Here is a 27,438-nt window from a genome sequence, read left to right as displayed (position 1 = left end):
GAGGTGAGTTACAGATTGGCACTGGCAGGAGAAGTTGTTCACAGAGCAGATTGCTTAGGAGAAGAGACAAGGAAGTAGAGCTCAAGAACAAAGAATAAGGAAGTCAGAAATTAAACCTTTGAAGAGGAACTTACTGTATCTGACATGCTCATGGATTCCTTAGGTCAGTAATTTGGAAGGGCAGTGTGTGGGTGGCTTGTTTCTTATCCCAAGATGTGTGGGGTCTTAGCTGAGAAGACATATGCTTGAGGTGCACTTGGCTAGAAGCTCACATCACTTGGAGGCATCTTCCCTGACATCTTTGGCAGCTATGCCACCTGATGACTTGGACTTAACTTGGCTGTTGGCTGGAATACCCATATGTGGCTTCTTCATGTGGTCTAATTTGGGCTACTTTATAGCATGAGAGCTAGGTTCCAAGAATGAGTGTCCCCACAGAGCAAGGAAGATGTGCGTGGTATTTTTATGGTTCAGGCTTGGAGCTGTATAGCATCACTTAAACTGTACACTGTTGGTTGATGCTGTTACAAAAGGCCATTCAGATTCAAAGGGAGGGTGATAAAGACCCCACTACTCAATTGGAAGAGTGTCAAGTTTACATAAAAAGGAGGACACCATGGGAGATAATGTGGTTATATTTGGAAAATAGAATCTACATTATGAAGAGTTGTTGCAAAAGGAAAGGTTTTGAATAAAGCCATATTTAATTCATGCCCTTGAGCCATGATCTTTTTTCCTTTCATTTGCTCTTAACCTAAAGGCATTCATGGAATCTCTGCAGAATTGGTTTTCTGATTCCCAAATTGTAGACAATGGGGAGAAAATAAACTGCAAAACCTGCATACTTTACTTTGCATCCTGCATTCTTTCTCATGATTTATGTTAAAATGACCATTCAGCTAGCAAATTTACTTTATGGAAAGTTTGGTACGCTTTTGGCTGCTGTTCTATCATAAAATTGACTTATCTAAAAACTGTCAGTGTTAATACACATTAGATTTGTATTAGCATATGCGCTATTTTTTGTTGCTATAAGTTCCTGGAGTCTAGTTATAGTATATAGCAATGACACAAATCCATTTTTCTGTAGATACAGGGTGGTTATTTGAGATTATAATCTGGATTGAAAATTCGACAGCAGATATAGGTAAAGTCACAGATATGTCAGAAAAATAAAAGGCACACCAAGAATATGTCTACTATGACACAGACTACTAACATTAACCTTCCAGTTCTATAAATTGTACATATATATTGCATATGTGCAACACGTAAGTACAATTTGATATAAAAGTATGTGTCGAGCATACATGTACAACATGACTATGGAACCATTCTCATTCCAAATGTTGAGGTTCATGGTTTTTGGAAACTTTTAAGGATAGGTTGACTCCAGTCATTCAGACAGAGCCTCAAATACTGGCATTTATCCTGGTGAATTCACAGAGGGTCTTGTGCCCAACTTTACAGGTGTAGATACCTGCTGCTTTTGGCACGCTAAGAGTGGATTGGTCTTTAGGGAGATTTAGGTAATCAGGTTTATCAGAAAAAAGCAGGAAATACAGTTGTTGGGGAGATAATTTCCTTTATCTACCCCCTCCATTCTTTTTGCTGTTCTCGTATTTCCTCCCTGTGTTAGAAATACTGCCTTTCAATGCCATCACTTTAGCTTTCAATAGTCTTTTGAAGGAAATTACAAGAAGAAAATACAGCATACTGTTTTACATTTACACTTATTTACTGTAAGATTTTCATTCCCAGAGATCCAGTTTTGAATTTATATGTTTTTAAATAATCCTGGTAATTTTGTTTTACATTTCTTGTAATGCATGTCTGCTGTCAACAAATTCTTATATCTTCTGTTTATCTGAAAAGTTATTCTTCCACTCTGCTTTTGAGGGGTATTGAATTTTCAGTTGAGTTTGTTCTTTCACCACTTTAAAGATACCTTCTGGCCTATATTGCTTCTGATGAGAAGTGGCCTTGGTTTGTAGTGTTCCCTTGTTTCTTTTTTCTTTCGTTGCTTTCAAGATTTTATAGTTGTTGGTTTTCAGTAGTTTGATTATGATGTGACTAGGTAGTTCTTTGTATTATTTTACATGGAATTTGATTTGTAAATCCTTTTTTCACCTCCATCAAAAGTAGGATTATTGACTCATTATTTCTGCAAGTAGTTTTACTTTTTAATGCCTCATTTTACACACTCTTCTTTTAATTCTCCATTTGTACTTATGTTAGACGTTTTGAGGTTTCTGGCTCAAGAGACTGGATGCTCATGTCATTAATTAGTTAAGATTAAAATGCAGCAAGTTTACTTGTAATCTCAAAATACAGGTTGTTACATTTGACAGTTAAGAGGTCATTGGTGACCTTAGCCACAGATAGAGAATGAAAAGTGGAGTCCGAACAAGAAAAAAAGGGTTGAGGAGTAAATAGAAACTGGAGAAATGAAGAGGCTTACTTATGTTTCTGTGTTTGATGCTCCATAATTATGTTTATAATCCAGAGTTTTATTTTACTTTTTGGCCTTCATCATAAATGGCATCTCCCTCTTCCCTCCTTTTTAAAGTGTTCTGAAAAAATATGAACCATTTTGTGACATGATTTCTAGGAGAATAATTGATATAATAAACTGCCTGCTTAAAGAAAAGAATATCTTAGCTAGGGAATTAATATTTTTCTGACTTGATGTGACTTGTGGTTGAACCTCTCTGACATTGGATATTCAATTGGCATCTTTTTTATATTCATATAGCAGGAAAACTAGACAGTATTATACACAAGGACCATTTTACCTTTTTTTTTTTTGAAGACAGGGTCTCCCTCATCACCCAGGCTAGAGTGCAATGGTATGATCTCAGCTCACTGCAACCTCCGGCCTCCCAGGTTGAAGTGATTCTCCTGCCTCAGCCTCTGGAGTAGCTGGGATTACAGGCACATGCCACCATGCCTGGCTAATTTTTGTGTTTTTAGTAGAGATGGGGTTTCACCGTGTTAGCCAGACTGGTCTTGAACACTTGACCTCAGGTGATCCGTGTGCCTTGGCCTCCCAAAGTGCTGGGATTACAGGCGTGAGCCACTGTGCCTGTCCCCATTTTGCCTTTATGTGGGTGATGTTGCAATTGTTAGGAAGCAGAAGACTTGAGGCCTCTATATATATATTAACTTTTATGTTTGTTTTAATGGACACTAGAACATTATTGAATAATTCATTATTAACCTATTACAGGCTTTTGTGAAGTCATAAATACATTTCAGGTAATAATATACATAAGGATGACTTCATTAAGTAATATTTTTTAACTGGGCAGACTTTCATATGCAAATTATTATGTATCTTAATAACTTCAAAACTTAAAAGTTTTGACATTCAAAATTTTCTCATATGAGTGTTTTGTGTAATAAATATAGGGCACCAAAAGCAAAATACAACAAAGAAAAATAAAAAGCATTTAATTCTTGGATAGAGTTCTCCTGGTGAGCATTTTGACTTCCTTTCATTAGATAATATTATAGTTAAGAATGAAATGTAATATTGAAGGGTTTTGTTACATTTTTACTGTACATTAGTTTTTTTTTTTTTTTTTTTTTTGAGATGGAGTTTCACTCTTGTTGCCTAGACTGGAGTGCAATGGTGCAATCTTGGCTCACTGCAACCTCCGCCTCCTGGGTTCAAGCGATTCTCCTGCCTCAGCCTCCCATGTAGCTGGGATTACAGGCACACCACCAGGTCCAGCTAATTTTATAATTTTAGTAGAGACGGGGTTTCTCCATGTAGGTCAGGCTGGTCTTGAACGCCTGACCTCAGGTGATCCACCCACCTCGGCTTTCCAAAGTGCTGGGATTACAGGCATAAGCCACTGCGCCCAGCCTGCATTAGTATTTTAGAGTAAAGAATGAGGTTACATACTTAACATTAAAGAAATCCCTTTGTAGTGACTTTACTTATGATTCCAAGATGAATGCAGTTTAGTACTTCTTGATTTTGGAGTATTTTAACCATAACGTTTCAGAATTAGGCAGGTACTTCATAAAAAAATGCCTGGTTATTGCAGGTGGTTGTAGTGTTGGATTTGTTACTGAAATATTGTCTTTCTTTTTTTTTCTTCCCAGTTCAAAGCAGTATTCAGCGATTTCAAGAGAAGTTTTTTATTTTTGCTTTGACACCTCAACAAGTTAGAGAGATATGCATATCCAGGTAAGAGGAATATTTGGAATGTATTTCTCATGAATATTGGTTTATTCACCTGTAGGGCTGCCATAACAAAATTTCACAGACTGAGAACAGTGTAAGCAACAGACTTATTTCTCAAAATCCTGGAGGCTTCTGTCCAAGATCAAGGTTTTGGCAGGTTTGATTTCTCCTGAAGCCTTTCTCCTTGGCTTGCACATCTCAGATGGCCTTTTCTCTGTACTAGTGCATCCCTGATGTCTTTCTTTTCTTGTAAGGACACATTCATATTGGATTAGGGACCTACCCTGTGGCTTTATTTAACCTTAATTTCCTCCTTAAAGGCCTTGTCTCCAAATACAGTCACTTTGGGGGTTAAGACTTCAACATATGTTTGGGGATACACAATTCAGTCCATAACAGTTGACCTGTTTCTTTTATGAAAGGGTAGTATACTTTGACTAAAGTCGGCCAAATATTAAGTAAATACTGTGTATTAGAAAAAATTTTTAACCTTTGAATAAAACCTCAATGTCTTTTAGATTGCTTTTTGTTCTATTTGACAATAATTTTTTAAATGAAAAATTTATTCCCGGGCTGGACATGGTGGCTCACGCCTATAATCCTAGCACTTTGGGAGGTGGCAGTATCACTTGAGCCCAGGAGTTCAGACTAGCTTGGGCAACATGGTGAAACCCTGTCTCTACAAGAAATACAGGAATTAGCATCACCTATTCAGGAAGCTGAGGTGGGAGAATCACTTGAGCCTGGGAGGTCGAGGCTGCAGTGAGCTGTTGTGATTGTGCTACAGCACTCCAGACTGGGCAACAAAGTGAGACCCCGACTGAAAAAAAAAAAAATTAGGAAAAACAATATAAAAAGAATTTATAATAGCCCAAAGACAGGGTGACCATAAGCTTTATCATTCCAAACTGGGGCATTTTTGAGAGTGAAAGTAAACATTACTAATAATTATTCTGAGATAAGAACATAAACTGAGGCAGTTATGGATAAAGTGAGCTGTATAGTCATCCTGACCAAAAAATTACTAGATATATGAAAAGTATTGGTAGACCCATTTGTAAAGAGCAGATGAACTAACAGATGTAAGAAGAAAGAAAAAGAAATCTGTAGCATTTAATTTTCCAATTAAAAATATTTTTTAAAAGGCCGGGCACGGTGGCTCATGCTTGTAATCCCAGCACTTTGGGAAGCTGAGGTGGGTGGATTATCTGAATTCAGGAGTTCAAGACCAGCCTGGCCAACATGACGAAACCTGTCTCTACTAAAAATACAACAAATTAGCCGGGCGTGGTGGTGGGCGCCTGTAATCCCTGCTACTCAGGAAGCTGAGGTAGGAAAATCACATTAACCTAGGAGGCAGAGGTTGCAATGAGCCGAGATCGCGCCACTGCACTCCAGCCTGGGCAACAAGAGCGAAACTCTGTCTCAAAAAAAATGTATATATGTGTGTATATATATACACACACACACACACACCCCTTTAGTGTTAACAAAATATTATTTATATGACTCTTTAAAGTTGCATTCTTAAAAGATTCAGCATAATGAAACTAAGGCTTCTGGAGGTTAATGATTTTTTGGGACTGTAATGTTAAAAGCAGAACAAGAAATTGAGTAGAGTTGTTTACTTCCTTTTCAACTATTCATTAGAACACTCTTTGAGATGATAATAAGAGTTTTTCAAAAATAAGATTGTTTCAGTTAAGTAAGTTTGGGAAATTCTGTGCTTAATTACATAATTTTTTTTTTTGAGACAGAGTCTTGCCCTGTCATCCAGGCTGGAGTGAGTGTAGTAGCGTGATCTCGGCTCATTGCAGCCTCCGCCTCCTGAGTTCAAGCGATTCTCCTGTCTCAGCCTCTTGAGTAGCTGTGACTACAGGCAGGCGCCACCATACCTGGCTAATTTTTGTGTTTTTAGTAGAGGTGGGGTTTCGCCATGTTGGTCAGGGTGGTCTTGAACTCCTGGTCCCAAGTGATCCACCTGTCTCGGCCTCCCAAAGTGCTGGGATTACAGGCGTGAGCCACCATGCCCAGCATAAAAACTTTACATTTTGTAGTAATTTTTATTTAGATAAAAATTACATAAATAGGACATATATTCTTTATCCCAGTTTCCCTTAATATTAAATCTTATATCACCATAGTACAATGATCAAAACCAAGAAATCAACATTGGTACAGTACTATTAACTACAGACTTTATTCAGATTTCACCAGTTTTTTGGCCAATGAACGTCTTCTGTTCCTAGATACAATACCAAATCACGTTTAATTGTTGAGTCATCCTACTCTACTTCAATCTCTTACAGTTTCTTAGTTTTGTTTTGTTTTGTTTTGTTTTGTCTTTCACAACTGGTCAGGTGTTTTGTAGATTCTTTCTCATTTGGGGATATGACTGATATTTTATCACGATTAGATGGAGGTTGTGCATTTTTGGCAAGAATACCTCAAGTTATGTGCCCTTCTCAGGGTACCATATCAGGCAACAGGTACACAACACCACACTTGGCTAATTTTTATGTTTTTTGTAGGGATGAGGTCTCACTGTATTGCACAGGCTAGTCTCAGACACCTGTGCTCAAGTGAGCTTCCCTCCTCTGTCTCCCCAACTATTGGGTTTACAGGTGTGGGTTTACAGATGTGAGCCACCATTCCCAGCCCATTTATTCATTTATAACAGTGTGGACTCATGGGTGCTCTATGGGTTATATTCCAATGTTACAATAATTTATATTGCTCAAATTGTTCTATCTTTGTCTATTAGAAGTTCTTTCAAGTTGGCTCCTATGCCCTGTTGGCATACCTTTCTCCCTGAAACCCCCTTTCAGCACTCTTTAATTTCTTGCACCAAAAATGCTCCAGGCTTATCTTGTATTTTCTCTGCCGCAACTGTGGAATTGATCAGTTCTCCAAGGAGCCCTGGTTTCTCTCATTAGACTTTATTTTATAACACTACTTTCCAGAAAAAGTGATTTATTTGTCTCTAGCATATTGTACATTCTGGATTCGGATGATTGCTTCTTGTGTCATTTAACTACTTCTCTCCGCATGTTTCTCAAACTTTGCTGCATATTAGCATCAGCTGGGGAGATTTAGGAAATTCACATAGTCAGGTTTTATCCCACATCAATTAAATTAGAATCTCAAGATTGAACCCAAACATCAGGGGTTTTAAAGTTTCCCAGGTTTCCGGTATGCAGCCAACTTGAAAACCACAGCTGTGTTTCTAGCTCCTTCCCCTTTGCCTGTAGTGGTAGTAAGATCTAGACTAGAGGCTTGAATACGTTCTTGTCCAGGTTTTTTCTTTCTGTTACATCTTGCAAAGATTGAACATTGGATTCAGTTCTCTTCTTGGCTTTAGCGCTGCTCCTTCCATTTGGTGCTAGTATATTTTTAACCATGCTCTCTCAGTTCCTCACACTGGCTTCTTGTACCCATTTTCAGGAATCAATCTGGGATTCTCTTCTTGCTACTCTATGATAATATTCATTAATGTGCTTTATTATTTTTATATTGGTGGCTGCGAAATTACCAACACCTCCCTCCAGACACCTTTTTCAGTGCCTCTCCTTTGACCTACAAGGACATCAAGCACAACACATCTAAAATTGAACTAGCCTTCCATCAAACCTGCTTGTCTTTTGTTCTTTTATTCATTCATTCAGCACACATTTATTAACTGTCCACCATGGACCAGACAATATTCCAGGCACCAAAGACGCAAAGTTGAAAAACAAACTGGCCTCATGGAGATTTTTGCTTAGTGTATTTCCTTCTGCATTACTCATTTCATTAATGGCATTTGAATCTGCCTGGACAGAGGCCTCTTTGTGATAGGCCACTCTTCATTTACAACATCCTCTCAGTTTGCTGCACTTCACTGATTTTTTTTTTTTTTTTTTTTTTTTTTTGAGACGGAGTCTCGCGCTGTGGCCCAGGCTGGAGTGCGGTGTCGCGATCTCGGCTCACTGCAAGCTCCGCCTCCCAGGCTCACGCCATTCTCCTGCCGCATAGCTGGGACTACAGGCACCTGCCACCACGCCTGGCTAATTTTTTATATTTTTAGTAGAGACAGGGTTTCACCGTGTTAGCCAGGATGTTCTCGATCTCCTGACCTCGTGATCCACCGGCCTCACCACGCCCAGCCCTTCATTGATTCTTTTATGTCCTTCTGAATCTTTAAAACTCAGCAAGGCAACTCTGCCTTTGAGGGAGCTAGTATGGTCTTTAGAGTAATACTAAGTAGAGAGTGAATTCTGAGCCAACCACTTAGGTCTGTATGCCCCTAAACAGGTGACTAAACCTCACTTTCTCAGCATGTAAAATTGGAATAATGATCACCACCTCTCTGGGTGGTTTGGAAGATTGATGCTGTAACTTGCTCTGCCTCTTCTTGTCCTGTTGAGTAGCATGGCCATCTCTTCAGTTGCAGCATTCCAAAACCTGGATACCCTCCTAGAAACTTCCTTTATCCTGCCTTCTCACATCTAGTCATTCATCAAGTCTTACCAATTTTTTTGTTTGTTTGTTTGTTTTTGAGACGGAGTCTTGCTCTGTGGCCCAGGCTGGAGCGCAGTGGCGCGATCTCGGCTCACTGCAAGCTCCGCCTCCCAGGTTCTCGCCATTCTCCTGCCTTAGCCTCCCGAGTAGCTGGGACTACAGGCGCCCACCACCATGCCCGGCTAATTTTTTGTATCTTTAGTAGAGACGAGGTTTCACCGTGTTAGCCAGGATGATCTCGATCTCCTGACCCTGTGATCCGCCCGCCTCGGCCTCCCAAAGTGCTGGAATTACAGGCATGAGCCACCGTGCCTGGGCAAGTCTTACCATTTTTTATGTGTAAATATCACTCAGTGATATTTATGTTTAATAGTTTTCAGACCCCCATTTGAAATTACTATTATTTTTTGAGCCAGGGTCTTACTGTGTCACCCAGGCTGAAAGTACAGTGCCACAATCAAGGCTCACTGTAGCCTTTTATGTCTGGGCTCAATTGATCCTCCCACCTTAGCCTCCCAACTAGCTGGGACTGTAGGCACGTGCCACCACATCTGGCTAATTTTTCTATTTTTTGTTTAGACGGGCTCTTGCTATGTTGCCTAGGCTGGTCCTGTACTCCACCTGCCTCAGCCTTCCTAAATGTTGGGATTACAGGCGTGAGCCACTGCACCCAGCTTCAAGCCTTTGTTTTTGCCTCTTCAATTGTAATGGTTTCCTAATTATGAGATCTTTCTATTAGAAGGCTCCTACGTATGATCTTTCTAAAGCCCATTCATTTTTTTTCTCTTTGATGCTTTAAACACACTCTAATGGTACCTCATAAAGTCCACACTCCATTGCCTGGCAGTTGTTTTCAACATCTTGCTCTGCTTTTTTGTTTTGTTTTGTTTTTTAAATCATCTTATCTCCTGTTACTCTTTTCTAACAACCTGTGCTCTGACTAGGCTTTCCCATTTGTGTTTCCTAGGTTAACCGTGGTGTTCACATCTTTGCACTTTTGCCGTCTTCTTTCTCTGTACTCTGCCTGGCAAACCTCTTGAGGCGTGTTTCAAGGGCCACTTCAGGTCATACATCCCCTGTGGTGCCTTTCCAGATTTGCTTTAATGTTTCCTTTGTTTCTCACTTTGCCATGTACTTATTTTCTGTTAAGGCATCATTGCATTTATTTCACTGCTTGCATTTGCAACCTTCTTAATGAAAGCAGCATCTTTTACTCATTTTTATCATCTCAAAACCCATTACAGTACTTAGCATATAGTAAATGCTTCTTTTATATCTGATGGACCAATATGTAAAAGTTCCTAGAACAATGATGGGCAGAAAATGAATGTCAGAAAATGCCTTGGTCATTACTCATAATGTTTGTGAAGATATTTAGCACATTGTATTTTCCAGTTTTTGTTAATTTCCCTTGCCAGAATAAAGTATAACTCCTTAGTGAACTGTTCAAAACCCTTTATGCTTCCATCTGTCTTTCTAGGCTCATCTCTTATCATTTCTCTTTCTTCACATCATGTTTCCCATCTTTTCTGATCTGTATCTCTGGCCTTTCTTTTTTGCTGGAAATTACTGTACTAGATACCCACAGTTACTCATGTTCCTAGTGGAGCCACTAAGCAGAAGTAGGTAGAACCACTGCTGAAAAAACCCTGTTTTCTAGTTAGATTGGACTAATTATGATAACGACCTTGAACTTTCAAGACAAAAATTTTCCCTTTTTCTATAGCACTTACTTTTCATAATGTACTGTACCACTTACTGTATTTTACTTTACGTGTTGTATGTCTGTTACCTGCTTAGCATATAAATCCTTTGAAGCAAATACTGTGTTATATTTGTCTTTGAAGCTCCAGTGCCCAGAATATGAAATGTTTCTTGATTTGCATGAGTGGAGTGATATGGGTTGCTCAGAAGAGGTCAGTATTGTCAAGGATATGGGGATGTTTTGAATAGCCATTTGAGAAAGCTGCTCTTGGTAAGAACAGTGGGAGCAGTGGAAACAGTCACAGCAGCCAGCTGCTTCCATGTGTTGAGCACATCTTATATTTAGGCACTTGACGTGTTGTTAGCATGTTTAATTGTCACAGCAACTTGATGAGGTTGGTGCAGTAATTTTCCATCTTTAACAGATGTAGAAACTGAGGCACAGAATGGTTAAGTGATTTGCACGATGTTGTGCAGCTTGGGACTATAGAACTTAAGGTGGTTGTCACTGCTGTGCTTTAATGCCTTCCAGTGGAGCTCGAGGATTGGAAACAGAAGACTGGCCCAGTTAGAGCACCATGAGGGCTCAGTGTACTCCAGTCTTCTCAAGAAACAACTACATTCTAGTGATCTTCTCTCTGACAGAGTCCAAGATTTATGACAATGGCTGAGGATAATACTTCTTAAAACTGTAATGTGTATGCATGTCACCTGAGGATCTTGTTAACATGCAGATTCTAATTCTATAGGTCTAGGATGGGGCCTCAGAGTCTGCATTTCCAACAAGCTCCTAAGGAATAACAGTGCTGCTTCCCCGTGGACTCCATGTTGCGTGGCAAGAGTTTGGAGGGTTCAGTATGAAATATATTTTACATGGGACCATTAGATTCTCATCTAGAAATTGTAAGAGGTTCTGTATCTTTAATTGGATACGTAATTATGAAGTTGCATGGTATGGAGATGCTGAGACTCTAGGCACTAATTCTTTATCCTGGGTCTTGTATTAGTATCCCCCTAGTAACTATAAAAACTAATGCTTAGGCTGTACTTGACATCAATAAGAATAGCCAGTGAATACGTCTTTATATTTAAAAAAAAGTCTTCGGCTGGGCGCGGTAGCTCACGTCTGTAATCCCAGTGCTTTGGGAGGCCGAGGCAGGCGGATCACAAGGTCAGGAGATCGAGACCATCCTGGCTAACACAGTGAAACCCTGTCTCTACTAAAAATATACAAAAAAGTTAGCTGGGCGTGGTGGCAGGCATTTTAGTCCCAGCTACTCGGAAGGCTGAGGCAGGAGAATGGCGTGAACCTGGGAGGCGGAGCTTGCAGTGAGCTGAGATTGCACCACTGCACTCCAGCCTGGGTGACAGGGCGAGACTCTGTCTCAAAAAAAAAGAAAAAGAAAAAAGTCTTCAAGTGATTAGAATGCTCTAAGCAAATAGATTTGTTGATTAAAACTCTTTCTGAACTTAGTCTGCTTCCTTGCATGTTACCAAGTTTGATGTCTATTGAAATAAATTTTGCATCATCAAAGTTCCTGTGCATTGAAACTAATTTAAAATTGCCGTAAAGACATGGCTAGAAGTTAAGCCAATCAGGTTGATCATCATTACAATGTTTTGATTAAGGCTTGTATTATTGGCAGTCTATTGTTCACCTTTCAGGGAATAAGAAAAATACAAATAATGCTTTTCCTTTTTTTCCTCCTGGTGAGACTGTTCTGAGAATTCTTATTGTGCTTTTTTAACCCATTTTCTTTCTCTTTCTAACAGGGATTTTTTGCCAGGTGGTAGGAGAGATTATACAGTCCAAGTTCAGTTGAGGTGAGTTTGAAATTTTCTGTTACCTTAGTTTTATACTTGCTTACTATATGCATGTAGTTCTGAGTTTTAAAACATATGAGAATGTTTGAGCACGCTATTTAAGAATACTTTTTTTCTTTTATTAATGCAGACTTTGCCTGGCAGAGACAAGTTGCCCTCAAGAAGATAACTATCCAAATAGTCTATGTATAAAAGTAAATGGGAAGCTATTTCCTTTGCCTGTAAGTTGCTTTTTATTCACCAGATTTGCATATAAGTTTAATATAAACACTGACAAGGCCTAGAAACAGTGACAACTGAATACAAGTGAACAGTTTTAGCATCTAGATTAAATACTATTTTCCACTAGAGTAACCCATTGCCTTCTTGGATAAATAAAAAATGGGTTATTCAGGTCTGAAGGAGATGGAAAAGATGAGCCTGGAATATCTTTTTTTTTTTTTTTTTTTAAAGAGACAGGGTTCTGCTATGTTCTCCAGGCTTGACTTGAACTTATAGGCTCCAGCAATCCTCCCACCTCAGCCTCCTAAGTAGTGGGGACTACACTTGTGCACCATTGCTCCTGACTAGAGCCTGGAGCATCTTACTTAAGAAATCAAGGATGCTGTGAAATACTCTTGGGATTATATCAAACAGCATAGTTGAAGGGAAGGACTTGGGCACTTTCATGTATAGGACAGCATGTGTGGGATGTCTAGATGAGATGGGCCTGCTTTTGGAAAAGCAGAGGCTGCTGAGATGGCTAACTACAGAGATCAAGAATTCCCAGCTTGGGCCTTGATGATGCATTCGCTTGTGGTGGGTGGGTGCAACGATTGTTGGGTGACAACACATTTAAGCAGTGAGAGAGTACATGGGCTTCAGCACCTAGGATGTATACAATGTAAATGCATACAGCCTGTCTCTGGCCTAATAGATGGCTTTTAACTGTTCAAATCCTGATAGTCAAGTCTTAAAATAATAAAATAAAAAACGTAGAACTGGACTATGTATTGGTTTCCATTTTGGATACATTACTAAGTTGGTACCATTCCTTAGGAAGGCCAGCAAAACCATAATCAAAAAAATAGTACAACATGGCATGTTTGTCAAGCATTACAAAATTGGAGGTGTGTTTACTGTAAGTGAATCCCTAAGAGAGCAGTGACTCATGACTAGCCCCAGTTGTCATTTCACCAGAGCTGACACTCTTCAACTATTGAGGAAATGGGGAAGCTGTGTAATATCCCTGCTAAACACGAGACTGGGCTCTAGACTAAATATATGAGCAATACTCATGAGTAGCCAAGCAAGTCAGACAATATGATCTAGGACTCTGGGCTCTACAGAGCCAAGTGCTAAGAATTGAGCCCCAAAGTGAAGAAAGCCCATGACTGAAACTGACCCTGGTCTTGTAGACAGAGGCATCTGACTTCTCTTGGTTGTCAGGAGGCTCATTTGTCACATACACAGCCTGTGGACTTAGAGACCTGAGAAATACTTGTTTTGTGAATTTTGAAGGGTTTAAGCAACACTGCATCACTGACTGACTCTTTGAAAGATGCGTATGAAACAAATCCATTGAGACAGTCCCGGGAGTGAAGGGGAATTGCAGAGGCTGAGTAGGTATGGTCAGGGAGGATTGCTTACGTGGCCCATACATGTTTCCCCAGGTGGGACATTTATTTTGTCAGGTTTCCGGCTACTAGCAACCAGATTCTCAGAAGCTATCTTTTTTTCCCGCTCACCTCCCACCCCCACCCAAGGTAAGAGTCTTGCTGTGTCACCCATGCTGGAGTGCAGTGGTGTAATCTCAGCTCACTGCAACCTCTGCCTCCTGGGTTCAGGCAGTTCTCCAGCCTTAGCCTTCCGAGTAGCTGGGATTACAGGTGCCCACCACCACACCTGGCTGATTTTTGTAATTTTAGTAGAGACAGGGTTTCACCATGTTGGCTGGCTGATCTCGAACTCCTGACCTCGTGATCTGCCTGCCTCGGCCTCCCAAAGTGCTGGGATTAGAGGCATGAGCCACCGTGCCTGGCCATTATCTTTTATTTGGCTAGTTTGCACAAAGATCTGAACCAAGGGAAGAAGCAGCCCTACTTAGAGCTGAAAGAAAATGTGGCACATATACACCATGGAATACTATGCAGCCATAAAAAAGGATGAGTTCATGTCCTTTGTAGGGACATGGATGCAACTGGAAACCATCATTCTCAGCAAACTATCGCAAGAACAGAAAACCAAACACCGCATGTTCTCACTCATAGGTGAGAATTGAACAATGAGAACACTTGGACACAGGAAGGGGAACATCACACACCAGGGCCTGTTGTGGGGTAGCGGGAGAGGGGAAGGGTAGCATTAGGAGATATACCTAATGTAAATGGATGACGAGTTAATGGGTGCAGCACACCAACATGGCACATGTATACATATGTAACAAACCTGCACGTTGTGCACATGTACCCTAGAACATAAAGTGTAATTTTAAAAAATTATGTGAAAAAAATGAAATGAAAAAAAAAAAGATACTGCATGTGTGGCAAAGAAAGCCTGGCAAAACAGATCAAAACACATCCCTGTGCACCTGTCCCATGGCCTTTTCATATCCATTTTTCTTTGCCTTGCATGTGCTAACATTTCATTTTTTCTTTAATTAAAAAAAAAAAAAAAAAAAAAGAAAGCTCTCAGGTCTGTTGCCCAGTCTGGAGTGCATTAGTGTAGTCTCGGCTCACTCTGTACTCTCAGCCTCCTAGAGGCTCAAGCGATTCTCCCATCTCACTCTCCTTAGTAGCTGGGACTACAAGCATGTGCCACCATGCCTGGCAAATTTTTGTATTTTTTGTAGAGACGGGGCTTCGCCATGTTTCCCAGGCTGGTCTTGAACTCCTGGGCTCAAGCGATCCACCTGTGTTGGCCTCCCAAGGTGTTGGGATTACAGGTGTGAGCCACTGCGCTTGGCTGCTAAGATTTCTTTGACCTTTGACTCTCATTGCTATTTGCCCCTCCCATTATCTATGATGAAAAATAAGACAACGGAGGGCTTCTTGGTATCTTTGGACTCACCTTGAAGACTTACCCTGTATCATCATGTGACTGTGCCAGTGATGGGAGCTGCATCTGAATCTCTGGCATTGCTGTGGAAAATATGGTGGCTACAGATGTGTAAACATAGAAGTTACCAGAATTTCCAAATGGACCAGTCATTGTCACATTTTGGGATGATACCTTTCTGTAGGTCCACAGCACCACTGAGGATGGCTTAGAGTTTGTTACTTCCAGTTCTTTAGAGTGAGAAGAAATTAGGCAGTTGAGTACTTCCTCTGGGGCATTGTTGCTTAATTACTGCTGATTTCTGCCCCAAAGCACCCACTAACCCTTGATTACTTGTATTAGCCTATTTATGAACATATTGACTACTACACAAAACACCGTTTGTCTAATGAGTCTGTCATGCCTGGAGCCAGGGGCCTGCAGCAGCTCCATGGGCACTTGTGAAAGAAGAGAAGAAATGGAGCATTGAGAGAACAGCAAAGATATATCTCAAAAACAGAAGGCAATGGGGAGGACTTGCCTGACCCTTATAGGGCCATCCCAAAGAAAATCAAATGCCTGCCTTTCCCAAAGAGTCTTTTTACCCTAGCTCCGTAAAGTCCTGTAGAACAACTGACAGAAATTCGCATCTGATGGAAAACATCTTAAACCACCACTTGATCCACAATTGCTATTGATTGGGATAATGAAATATGGAGTCTTTTTTAATGTAAAACAAGATTCTGCAGTTTTTAAGAATTACATGAGTATGCTGCAGCCTCAGAAGAAGAAAGCTGCTGTGGCCCTATAGGAGTTATATTGAGCTCTTGCACCATGGAGAGCCTCAGGGACTTTGTTCCAGTTTTAAGAAGCATCAACAAGCCACAAAAGAAGTTTGATAGGTGGTCCTTGCCCATGATCCTGGTGTATTGAACCACAAATCCTGGAGGAAAAAGCTTGAGACAGTCATGAATTGCCCATTGGAGCCCTGAATATGGTTGCATTTGTCTATGTCCTGGAGGAAGTCCTTATGTGTATGATCTTATGGTAACATCCAGTCTTTGTGGACCCGTGGCAGTTGACCATTGTACTGCATGTACAAAGTAAACATAGGAATGGGAAATGGTATTACTTTGAAAAGGGCAGCGTGTCCCTAGACTGTTAAGGATCAAATAGTGATACAAGCAGCATGTGTGCTTTTTAACCTACATCAAGATGCTGAGTTTTACAAAACACCTTCATGCATTCATTTTCCAGGTTCCCTTGGTCCAAGGAAGACAGCAGCTCATAGTAGGGCTTGTGGGATGGTGACATGCAGTGTGGACAGACAAGAACCTGCTGCAGAGACCATCTCCCAGCTTTGACTCCAAGGGCTGCTATTCTACAGACTGACAGCCAGATGAGAACATTCCATGTTTTTAATGGGCAGAAGAAAGAAAAAGGCCCTCTTTGCTTAGGAGTTATTTTAAGAAGCTGAATTATTTTTCTTCTAAACAATTTGTGAGAAATGTCTATAAAACTTGTGTAGCTCTAAAGTTGAAGGAAGGAAGAAGGGTTGACAAGAATATTTCTTTGAAAGACCTAAAGAGTGTAGAGAGGATATGTGCTGTAATTCAGCTGGCAACAATCTCCAAGTAGTTCCTTTTGGTGCAGCCAGAAGACTTATCAGTACTGGCCTCCTTCTTATAAATTCTATTTCTGAGCTCATGGATTTATGTTTCCTGATGCTGTGTGTTAGTCACCCTGATGGCCTGCCTCACAGTGAATCAGGACTGACGTAAACTCAACATTTCTTCTTTTAAAACACATACTTGTGTGCACTCACCCCAATTTGAAGAGGCACCTCCTTACCTGAGAAGTGATAATTTTGACATCTGAAAGAATAATGATTATAGTAGACTCAAAACTATCAAATATGTAAGTGTATTTATAATAATTATACTAAAATAAGCCACTGGAGGTTGCACTAACACACTGCTCTGAAGATTAAGGAAGAGAATCATTTATTTCAAGGTGACCGGCTGTTGATTTGGTCAAGCTCTTTATGGAAACATTTTGGCTAATACAATCAAAAGGGTAATAGAATTAGAAAATCATTATTCCACAATTCATAATCATATAATGGGTCTAGGTTGCTATCATCAATGGATGCCAAAACTTGACGGGGAACTTTATAGTGGAGGGATCAGGCTGACATCCCCTGAACTCCTAATCAGTCTTGACACCACTGAAAACAGGGCAAACAACCTTCTGTGCATTATGATGTGGTACCATATGAAGTATGCAACATTTTCTCTGAAGTTTTTTGTTTCTAAAATTTTGACCCCAAGTTTAATCACGCTTATACAACTAATTAGTGGTTTTAAAAATATATGGGAGATAGAGCAACAAATCTCATACTTCGAGGAAGCAAAATACCTAATCTAAAATGCGAAGTCGTTCTTCAGGTCAAAAGTCCTGGTTTCTCCAGTAGAACAACAGCATTGGGGAAAAAGTGTGTGTTTGGAGACGGCAGGGGTTGTGTTTATAGAATAAAGGAGACTTCAGAGACATAACTAAGTGTGGTGTGGGGCTCTAGTTTTTAATTATGATTCAAGCCGTAAAAGGACTGTACTAAACTACATATGGAGAAAATAGAAAATATATCTGAGATTTGCTTTAAAATAATCTGGAGTGGGGGTTGGGTAGAGTAGGTAAAGATTGTTCATGGGTAAGTAAATTACTGAACTGATAGATATATACGTGTTATACTTTTTTCTCTATTTTTGTATATGTTTAAAATTTTCAATAATAAAAGGATGAAAGGAAAATAAATTTTGAGGCACCTGGGAAATCTGAATCGAAAGACAAGGTATTAGGTGATTTTTTAAAACTGGTTATTTTTGTGGGGTTGTAATACTGTAGGTTTTTAAAGTCTTATTAGAGATCCATGTTGAATATCTGGGTTAAATGGCATGTCTAGAATTTGAGTTTAAATACTCAAGGGCAAAAAGAAATGTGTATTTTTGTGGCGTGTGTGTTTTAGGGCAGATTGGCTTTGGGGCCAAAAGCATTTGAAACAAAATTGGCAACGTGGATAATTATTGAACCTGGTTGGTGGGTCCCTGCTGTTTGTACCTTTCTTGTGTATGTTTGAAAATTTCCATAAAGTTAAAAAGTAAATCTGTGTTAGAAGTATTCAAGTAGTAGTGATAATTAGAAAATTTGGAGGAAAATGTTAAAGTAGAATAATTGTGGACAACTTTTGTCACAGTTGCAAGTAGGGTAGGGTGTCATCAGAGCATGAAACATAAAAAATTATTTGAGTGTGTCACAGGACCACCACAAAGTCTTCCGCTGGTGCTGTCCAGCAGCCTTTGCTTAGAAAGCTTGCAGATTTGCCCCACTGGTTCCCTGTCACATGAACTTGACTTTATTTTTGCTTTAAATATGGAAAATTGTTAGAAATATGTGTGAAGGCTAAACTTTATATTTTATAAAATTCCAACTATTAATATATTCTCAATAACCAGGAAATTGATGGTTGGGTAGGGGTGGTGCTGATGGTTAGAGGTAGAATACAGGTTATCAGATAACTCAGAATTACCAGTAAAGTCACACTACTCAAATGGGATATAGAATAGATTGAAAACGCTTTACACTGAGTGAGACTAACATGATTCTGAGTTTGCTGACACTTCATTCTTACATGAGTGTCACTCTCCCTGCTTCTGTTGCCCTTTTCTACTGTGTCAGACTGTGTTATGTCTTAAATTCTAATTTCCAGAGTGCACATTTTAGTTCATGAGTTATTTTTATCCTCCTGACAGACCCTGTATCATTTTTACTTGGTTAACCTACTAGTGGACATACCAGCAGACAGAATTATCTTCCAGGCCCAAAACAGGCAAAACAAAAGTTTCGTTCAGAATTACCTAGATACTGGTGTTGATATTCCTTGTACTTGTTGCTCATTGAATCAACTTCTTGAGTCTTTTTAAGAGGACTTTTCTTGGGAGTTTTTTTTTTTTTTCTTTTTCTGAGCAACTTTTTTTTTTTTTTTTTTCGCTTGAGCAACTTAAGATGGGCATAACCTTCATACACACACACACTCTCTCTCACACACACACACTCACACACACTGTCTCTCTCTCTTTCATTTCTGTATTCTAGTGCAAGTTAAGTTCTTCTCTTTGTCTTTTACTCCCCTGCTCAAACGTTTTTAATTACTTTCAAAATTTATTGCAAGTTATAGATTACACATTATCATGTGGACTACCATTTAATAATTACTGTCCTGCCCCTTATGAGACAGTTCCCAAGTTGTGGTAGACAGGGTGTGGTCCTCTTTGCCATGTGATACTACCAGTACTAGTTTTCATTGGTCCTAAGGTGCATATTTTAGCATTGCTGAAATCCAGAAGTGTCTTAAAATTGCTGGTGACCAGGTGTCAGCTGTGATGTATTATCATTGTCTGCACTTGTACAACTTTGGTGTTAATGCCATGGCGTGACTAGTTAGCTGTACTCCTGGCTTTTCAGTTAAAAAATAATTTAAGGACATTTTGAGAAAGAAGCATGAATGCTGGCTGTTGTCTGAAAACTTTTCACTGATGGATTCTCATAAGATCCAGATTGTATCCCCATTAACACATCCAGTTAATGGTGTCAGTGACTTGCAGAGAAATCTGAGACATTAGTGGAATGAAATACAGTTTTAAAAGATACTTTTTTCTCTAAAATTCCTGCTTGTGCATAGGGGAGTGTTATGTGGAAAAATGTATGGATTAATGATGGCGTGAAAAGTGATTCAGAAGATTCTTATGTCCAAAAGGGAATATGTTAATTCATTTTGCTTCCATTTCTTTGCCATATATACATAGTATTTTCTCTTTCTCAATAGTACATAATTAAATTACATCAATGACATCCTAGCGTCAGTGAAATATGGTATCTACTTTTCAATATGTAGATTTTTTGCAGCTAAGACATTTTAATTTTCTAAAAAATACATTATTTTGGCTCTGAAAAATCAGAGTGAAGTCTTGTGGTAATTGGGAATTGGATACACTGCGAATCAGAAATGAGTATACTTGCTATTTAAAACAAATGGTTGATGACTAGATAAAAGTAGATTAAAGCATAAATAGCAGTATTATCTGATAGCCATCAAGCTCATTTAATGACAGTTGAAATGCTGATTATCCTTATTTGTTAACTTGACCTGGGTTAAAAGATTACCATTTCTGTTCCACCCAGAGAAAATGCAGTGGAAAATATTTTTATCACTCACCAAATTTTAAAAATGAAATTCGTTAGCTTGTTCTTTCTTTCCCCTCAATTCCCAGTTTGCTTTCTTTCTTTCCCACCCCGAATATATGCATGTATTTGAAATGGGGATTGCTAAGGATGAATCATTATAAAAAGTTGTGACTTTATCTGTAAAGCTTGGTGTCCTATAAAAAAGGAAAACGATTCATAGCCAATGTGGCAAGATGTCAGCATCTTTAATTTTAATGATGGGACATGGATTTTTTTCCTACCTTTCTGGACTTGTGAAATATTTTGTAACTTTTTTTCAAAGGTTGTTTTCCTGTTTTGGGTTGATTATGATAATAAGGGCTATATGATTTTTAGGCTAAAATAAAAATAGTGTAACTGAAATTCGGCAGGATCCTGTGTCTATCTTGGAGAAAATGTTTAATCTTCCTGCAGATAATTTGAAATAATTTTTCTTTCTTATGGTTATAGGGCTACGCACCACCGCCTAAAAATGGGATTGAACAGAAGCGCCCTGGACGCCCCTTGAATATTACATCTTTAGTTAGATTATCTTCAGCTGTGCCAAACCAAATATCCATTTCTTGGGCATCAGAAATTGGGAAGGTAAAAGCTCTCCGTTTTGGGTAGCAGGACAGTGACCCCACTGGGGGTTGACTTACTGTGTTTTTTCTTAAGCTGTTGGCTTCAGCTCTTTTTGTTTGTGGATTGTAATCTCTAAAAAGCAGTAATTTTCAGTTCAGAGGCAGCAGTATGGAGATTCTTAAAGTTAAAAAGTTTAGCTCTGAGTTTTCTTGAATATCGTCTCTTTATTTTCCTGGAAAGAAAATATGCATATTTATATTTAAGGTAATGGTTTAACCGCAATTGTATGAATGTTGTGTTGAGTATTTTAATAAACTAGAAGCTTTGGATGATAAATATTTATGAAGAGGAACAAGGAAAGTTTTATCAGTTTGGGGGAGAAATGGTTAAATGTACACATGTTGTGATTAGAAATAATCTGTTCTAACCTTTATATAAACAACTGATATTTCAGATAATCTGTGAGCATTTGTATAAAAAGATTTATTTAGAATTATAATATTTTCTCTACACCTTCAAGTTGATGAACTTGACTTTCGGCTGATTTTTGGTCTTATAATGAATTATGTCAATTATGAGATACCAGTTAATACAACAAGGAATTTACATTTTAGAATTACTTGTTTATATAACTGAAATAATGAATGGAAAGGAGATTTCAGTTAATTTCTGACCATCAGCTTCAGTGTTAATATTACATGAAGCATCAATTTCAGTGTTCCTATTACATGTTCCTAAACAGAATAATACTCCTGTTTTATGGATGGAGAAATTGAGGCGTTATTTATAGCAGGAATTTTTTGTTTTGCCACCAAGGTAATTGCAGAGCTGGGAGTAACTTTACAGACATTGGAATAAATGATTGTAGACATTGAAAACTTTTGCCATGTAATGGGGATAATACTCTTTCCTTATAATTAAAATGATTAATTGACCTAAAATTTACACCATAAATTGGGTATTTAGATATTTAAAAGAACATTAAAAAATATTTAAAATACTTGGTTTGGCAACTATTGAAAGTATTACGTTTATTGTAGAATCAATTGAATGAATATATTTAATAAAATGGGAAGATAGGGGATTTTTTAGCATTTATGTGAAATTATATTTTATCTCTTCATAGCTCTATAAATAGCTAATGAAGGTTCCTTTGTGCCAGATCTAACAGGTATGGGATTGGACACTTGTTTTCTGGCCTTGACTTTTTAATTTTTATCATATCTTCATGTGTCTTACATATTATAGTAGCTGCTGCTTGTCAGTAAAATACCCATTTGGGGTACAGGAGTTAATTTATCAAAGCTTTTCTCAGAAGAAAGCTGCTACCTGGTTCATTTGAGTGATTTACTCAAAGGCCTTGTAGCAGGTGGTCTCTTCTGCCAGAATTAGAACTTTGGAACAATGGGTTTGCAGTGTTAATTCAGACCACTGGCATTTGAAATTTGTTTCTGCAGTGGAACTCCTCTTTTAAGTGAAAATATGAGAGCCCCATTACATAAAGTCAATAAAAGCAGAATGATTTTGGTTAGCAAGATTCTGGTTAGTCATAGGAGGGTACATTTTCAGGGTGTCCCCTAAGGTACCAGTTTTGCTAAGTAAGAACCATAGTTTGGAAACCATTGACCCAACCTATGTTCCTATAGCAGCGAATGTTTTAAAGTGATAAATGATCAAGAAATAGTTTTAAATGATTGAGCTTTTATTTTCGCTGAAATAGCTTGGTGAATTTTGTCCCCTTTGCAGTCATTGACCATTCCATAGAAGTTATTTTGAATGTTATTTTTAGAAACCAGAGTTTCTTAAATAAGTATTTCATGTAAACAAAGAGAATATTATCTCTCATCTTTAATGCAGGGTTTTTTTTGTTTGTTTGTAGAATTACTCCATGTCTGTATATCTTGTACGGCAGCTTACATCAGCCATGTTATTACAGAGATTAAAAATGAAAGGTATTAGAAACCCTGATCATTCCAGAGCACTAAGTAAGTAATGTTTATAAGACCCAGCATTTAAAAAAAAAAAAAAAGAAAAAAAGATTGAGCATATGAGATGCTTTAATGCTTTAAATATTGCTCACATCAATAGATTATATATTTGTTAGCTTGTGTATATACTAATTTATATACATTACTGGTGAGTAAAATTGTGGATATTACCACATAGTAGTTTTTAATTATCAAAGGAAGTATAAGAATATTTTTATATTTTCTGTTTACAAATTTAGTAATTGTTGGAAACAAACAATAGTGCATAATAAAAACTGTGATGAATGTGTGTTGGAAAAGCTTTGAAGCTCAGGGTACTGCTGCATTCCAGCTTCCTCTCCTAATTGTTGTTTTGTTCTTAAGTCTTACACAGCTTTCTATTTTGAAAGTCTTGCTTACCAGCAGTTTTACTTTTAAAAAGAAATTTTAAGAATTTAAACAAAGAATTTGCATGTTCATAATTATTTAACTTACATTGGGAGTGTGATTGTGTTTTCAATACATTAATATTTAACATTTTGTTTTAAGATGCTATATATTTCTATAATTCCATTTCTTTGTCACCCTTAATTTTTTTTAATTTTATTTTTTTTCTCTTCTCTTTAAAGTTAAAGAAAAACTTACTGCAGATCCTGATAGTGAAATTGCTACAACTAGCCTTCGGGTATCCTTGATGTGCCCTGTGAGTAAAGCAACAAAACATTCTAAGGAATTTGACTTTTTATAAATGATTAACTTTCCTATAAAAATAAGTGTGGGAATGAATGATATATTATGATAGAATTCTGAACTTTTGTCTTTTCCCATTAAGGAATCTTCATGATTAAGTCACAATGCTTTGTATTATTTGGGCATGCAAAGAATACAAAGAAGAGGGAAGATAGCTTTAGGCTTAGAATAATCTGTTGTAATTAATGTTGTAGATAATACACAGCTATAAATAAAAATATTTTAAGAGCTGATTCCTTTTATAAGAATATAAATGATACTGAAAAATAAAGTGACTGGGGCCTGATAAATGCTAATTGATGCTCTTGGTTTAGTGAGTTAGGATGCGTAGGATGTCTTTGTAATGGTCTTTTAAATTGCACAATAATTTTTCTTTTATATCTCCTTACATAGAAAGTATGAGGGAGAAATCAGTTAGCAACTCTCACATCGTCCTGTTTACTTGCCACTGAGCTAATTGTAGGAGAAAATATTGAGGCTTGCTTAGAATGTTAATAATTGAGTTTGAAAAATAAAACCAACTCCCATAAAAATGGAGCAGACTTCACTTACAGTTAGGCTGTTATACTACCAAGAGGAGATGGGAGGATCAGGAACATTGAATGAATTAGAGGGGAACCCTTTCCAGTTAAGAAGAACTTGGTGAGAAAAGTCATGGAATCAGGAATTTATAATGTAATTTTGTGGGCGTTTGATGACTGCCCACCATTTTGAGAAATGTACAGTTTTTTAAATGGGGAGAAATTGTGTCAGAAAGAAAAGAGAATAATTTGTTGAGTTTCTACTGTATGTTCTTTATTTAACTATCTTAGCAAACCTGTGTGGAGGAGTTGTCTTCATTTTGTAGATGAAGAAACTGAGACTGAACGAGGTTGGCTAACCCAAATTACAGTTAGTGGTAGAACAAGGATAAAGATTCTGTTCTGACATTCCTGTTCTCTTTCCAATATACCATGCTGCCAGATTGGGCTAAAATATACATGTCCTGATTACAAGTACGTCTCTTTTATTCTGGAAAGTGGTATTTGCAAATCTTTTTTTGAAGCATCACTCTTTTAATCTTCATTAACTTAAAAATATGAGCTTGCCTTCATTGAAATAGAATTTTTTGATATCAGGATTGCTTGGATACTGGGAATGTGCTCTTGTCAAACGCAGGGAAGAGGTGTGCAGTTCCAGTAGGGTAGGACCTGAAAGCCCTGAAGGTGGTGGCAGAGGCTCTAGGAGACATGCGGAAGGACCCACGACTTCCTCTGAGCGCAAGTTCTATGCAAACCTTCAGGCTTGAGTTCTTTTCAGTGTCTTCAGGTTATTCTCTTTTTCTACGCTCTCATGTTAAAATTAATAGTAGATTGAAAGAAGTGAAATTACCTTTTTGTTGGTTAAAAAATGGTTGGATATTGACCCTTTTTTATTATGTAACCCTAGTATATTCAGCAAACGTTAATTGCCAGCTGTATTCCACATACAGTCACCATATGGGGAGGAAACTCATGTCACCATTATGTTTTAGATGTCAAACTATTGTATCAGGAAGAAAGTCTTCTACACAACTTACCTAAGGAGTTTTACAGTTATGCAGTGCCATTTTCTTAGAATCTTTTAATTTTTTTTTTTTTTCATACAGACTGCCATTCTACATGAGAGCAACCAAAACCAAATGCAATGGCTAAACATACTAACGGATTCTCAGACTTTTTAAATTTTTTTGACACAGGGTCTCTCTCTGTCACCCATGCTGGAACATAGTGGCATGATCACGGCTCACTGCAGCTTTGACCTCCTGGGTTCAAGTGATCTTCCCGTCTCATCCTCCTGAGTACCAGGGACTACCGCCATATACCACCACACCTGGCTAATTTTGGTGTCTTTTGTAGAGATCTTTCACCATGTTGCTCAGGCTGGTCTCAAACTCCTGACCTCAAGTGATCTGCCCACCATGACCTCCCAAAGTGCTGGGATTACAGGCATAGGCCATCTCATGAGCCAAACTTTCAATAATAGTGAAAGCAGCATATCAGAGAGGTTAGGATTCCTTCTGTGTAAGAATAGAGAGCAGTTCCTTTCAAACATTACCAATTTTAAGAAAATTAACTTTTCAGTTACTTAAAGAAATGAAGTAACAGATCAAATAGGTTTTTGAAATCTTGTTTTAAGTTTCTTAAGTGTTTTTTTCTCTCTGCTCAGAAGTGATAACAGGTCTATTTGTGAGACTGTCTTTTGAGCTTTTCCTCGGGGTTCGTCGATCTTTTCAGAGCACTTTCTAAGAAAAGAATAAATGGTACTCTTTGGGCTATAGTAGTAGTGTTAACATAAAGTTGGGTAGCTAAACTGTAATATGTGGTATATATTAATTAGACTACCAGACACAAGTGTGTTGATTAGATTTGGTGGATGGATGACAGAAGTTAGATGATGAAAGCAGTGTTTGAGAAAGTCAGTCCTATTATTAGTTGGAAAAAGCAGAATGGAGTCCAGCTGGCTAACAATGGAGATAACATGGGATCTGGTGCAGTAATGGGAAATGGAGAAGGAAAAAAATAAACCCCAGGCACTTGGATAAGAAGTGAACCCTGGGTTATTTGGCAAAAACAAGAGAAAATAATAATGTAGGGTTATAGAATAAATGTTTATTACATTTCACAATATTTTTGTAAGGTGATTTGCAGTAGAAGTGAGTCCTGAATAGTGGGAGCGAATTCTAAAACCTCTGTCCTTGGGACTAAAGGAAGGTAATGTCACAGTAGTTATTGAAGAGGATCTAATTGAGTGTGCATAATTATATTTCTGAACACAATATCTGAATTTTACATAGGAGTTTCACTTTGGTGATTTCAGCTAGTGATTTTCTGTCTGTCCTAGGTGGGCTGAGTAGCTGAGAGAGAAAAAGAAAGCAAGCTAGGTTTGATTTTATCTCTTGAGATTCTAATATGTTTAAAAAAAAAAAAAGTCCTGCTGAAAATAGTTGGAAACCACCAGTTTGGGCCTTTTCAACTTGAAAACTCTCTTACTTTAGATTGGTAGTAATTACTCTACAGTGAATAGAATTTGGATAATGCCAGCTTAACATTTTATAGGAAAAAAGTGTTGCATTACTTAGATACCACTTCATTCATAAAAATAATAAATTTCAAAAAAGCACCTTCATCTGGTTAAATTAGAATTAGAATTTATTTTGATGGCACATTCAGGTCCTTTTTAATAACATTCCATAGTCACTAGGAAATTGACAAAATTTTGCTAGGTAGTAACAAATGCCTTCTTAGGAAATGCTCATTAGTTCTTATAAGACAACTAGAGTAGGATTAAATTTAGGTTCAACAACTTTAATAGTCCTGGATATTCTCATTTCTGTATGCTGTGGAAATTTTAAGGCTGTGACAGGAGAGATGGAAACGGCACAGAAGAAAACGACAAAAACAGTCCCTAAGCAGCGGTTTGCAAAATGTGGCCCATGGATACCTGAAGGTCCCTGACACTCTTTGAAGAGGACTATAAAATTAAAACTTTTTATAATAATATTGACACATAATTTTGGCTTTTTGTGTTCTTTCTCTCTTACGAGCATAAAGTGATGTTTAATGTGGGTTACCTGATAGATGATGATGATGTCGTTGCTCTGATGGCTAATGGAATGTG

General features: G+C 38.1%; 1 protein-coding gene across 12 annotated transcripts in view; it reads left to right on the top strand.

Annotated features, from left to right (window-relative positions):
* Positions 1 to 27,438, top strand: part of PIAS2 (protein inhibitor of activated STAT 2) — a 158,864-nt gene that overhangs the window by 48,548 nt on the left and 82,878 nt on the right. For all 12 annotated transcript variants that reach the window (XR_640469.3, XM_021930099.2, XM_021930101.2 and 9 more), the window contains 6 exons: positions 4,114 to 4,198; positions 12,173 to 12,223; positions 12,354 to 12,444; positions 20,969 to 21,103; positions 22,962 to 23,067; positions 23,679 to 23,752. Coding sequence is in view for 11 of the 12 variants with exons in the window: in XM_021930099.2 (XP_021785791.2) it covers positions 4,114 to 4,198; positions 12,173 to 12,223; positions 12,354 to 12,444; positions 20,969 to 21,103; positions 22,962 to 23,067; positions 23,679 to 23,752 (542 nt within the window). In the remaining variant the exon portion in view is untranslated. The remainder of the gene's footprint in view (positions 1 to 4,113; positions 4,199 to 12,172; positions 12,224 to 12,353; positions 12,445 to 20,968; positions 21,104 to 22,961; positions 23,068 to 23,678; positions 23,753 to 27,438) is intronic.

This window comes from Papio anubis, chromosome 19 (assembly GCF_008728515.1).
Source record: "Papio anubis isolate 15944 chromosome 19, Panubis1.0, whole genome shotgun sequence".
NCBI lineage: Eukaryota > Metazoa > Chordata > Mammalia > Primates > Cercopithecidae > Papio > Papio anubis.
The sequence above is the reverse complement of the archived record's forward strand: the minus strand, read 5'-3'. Positions and strand labels throughout refer to the sequence as shown.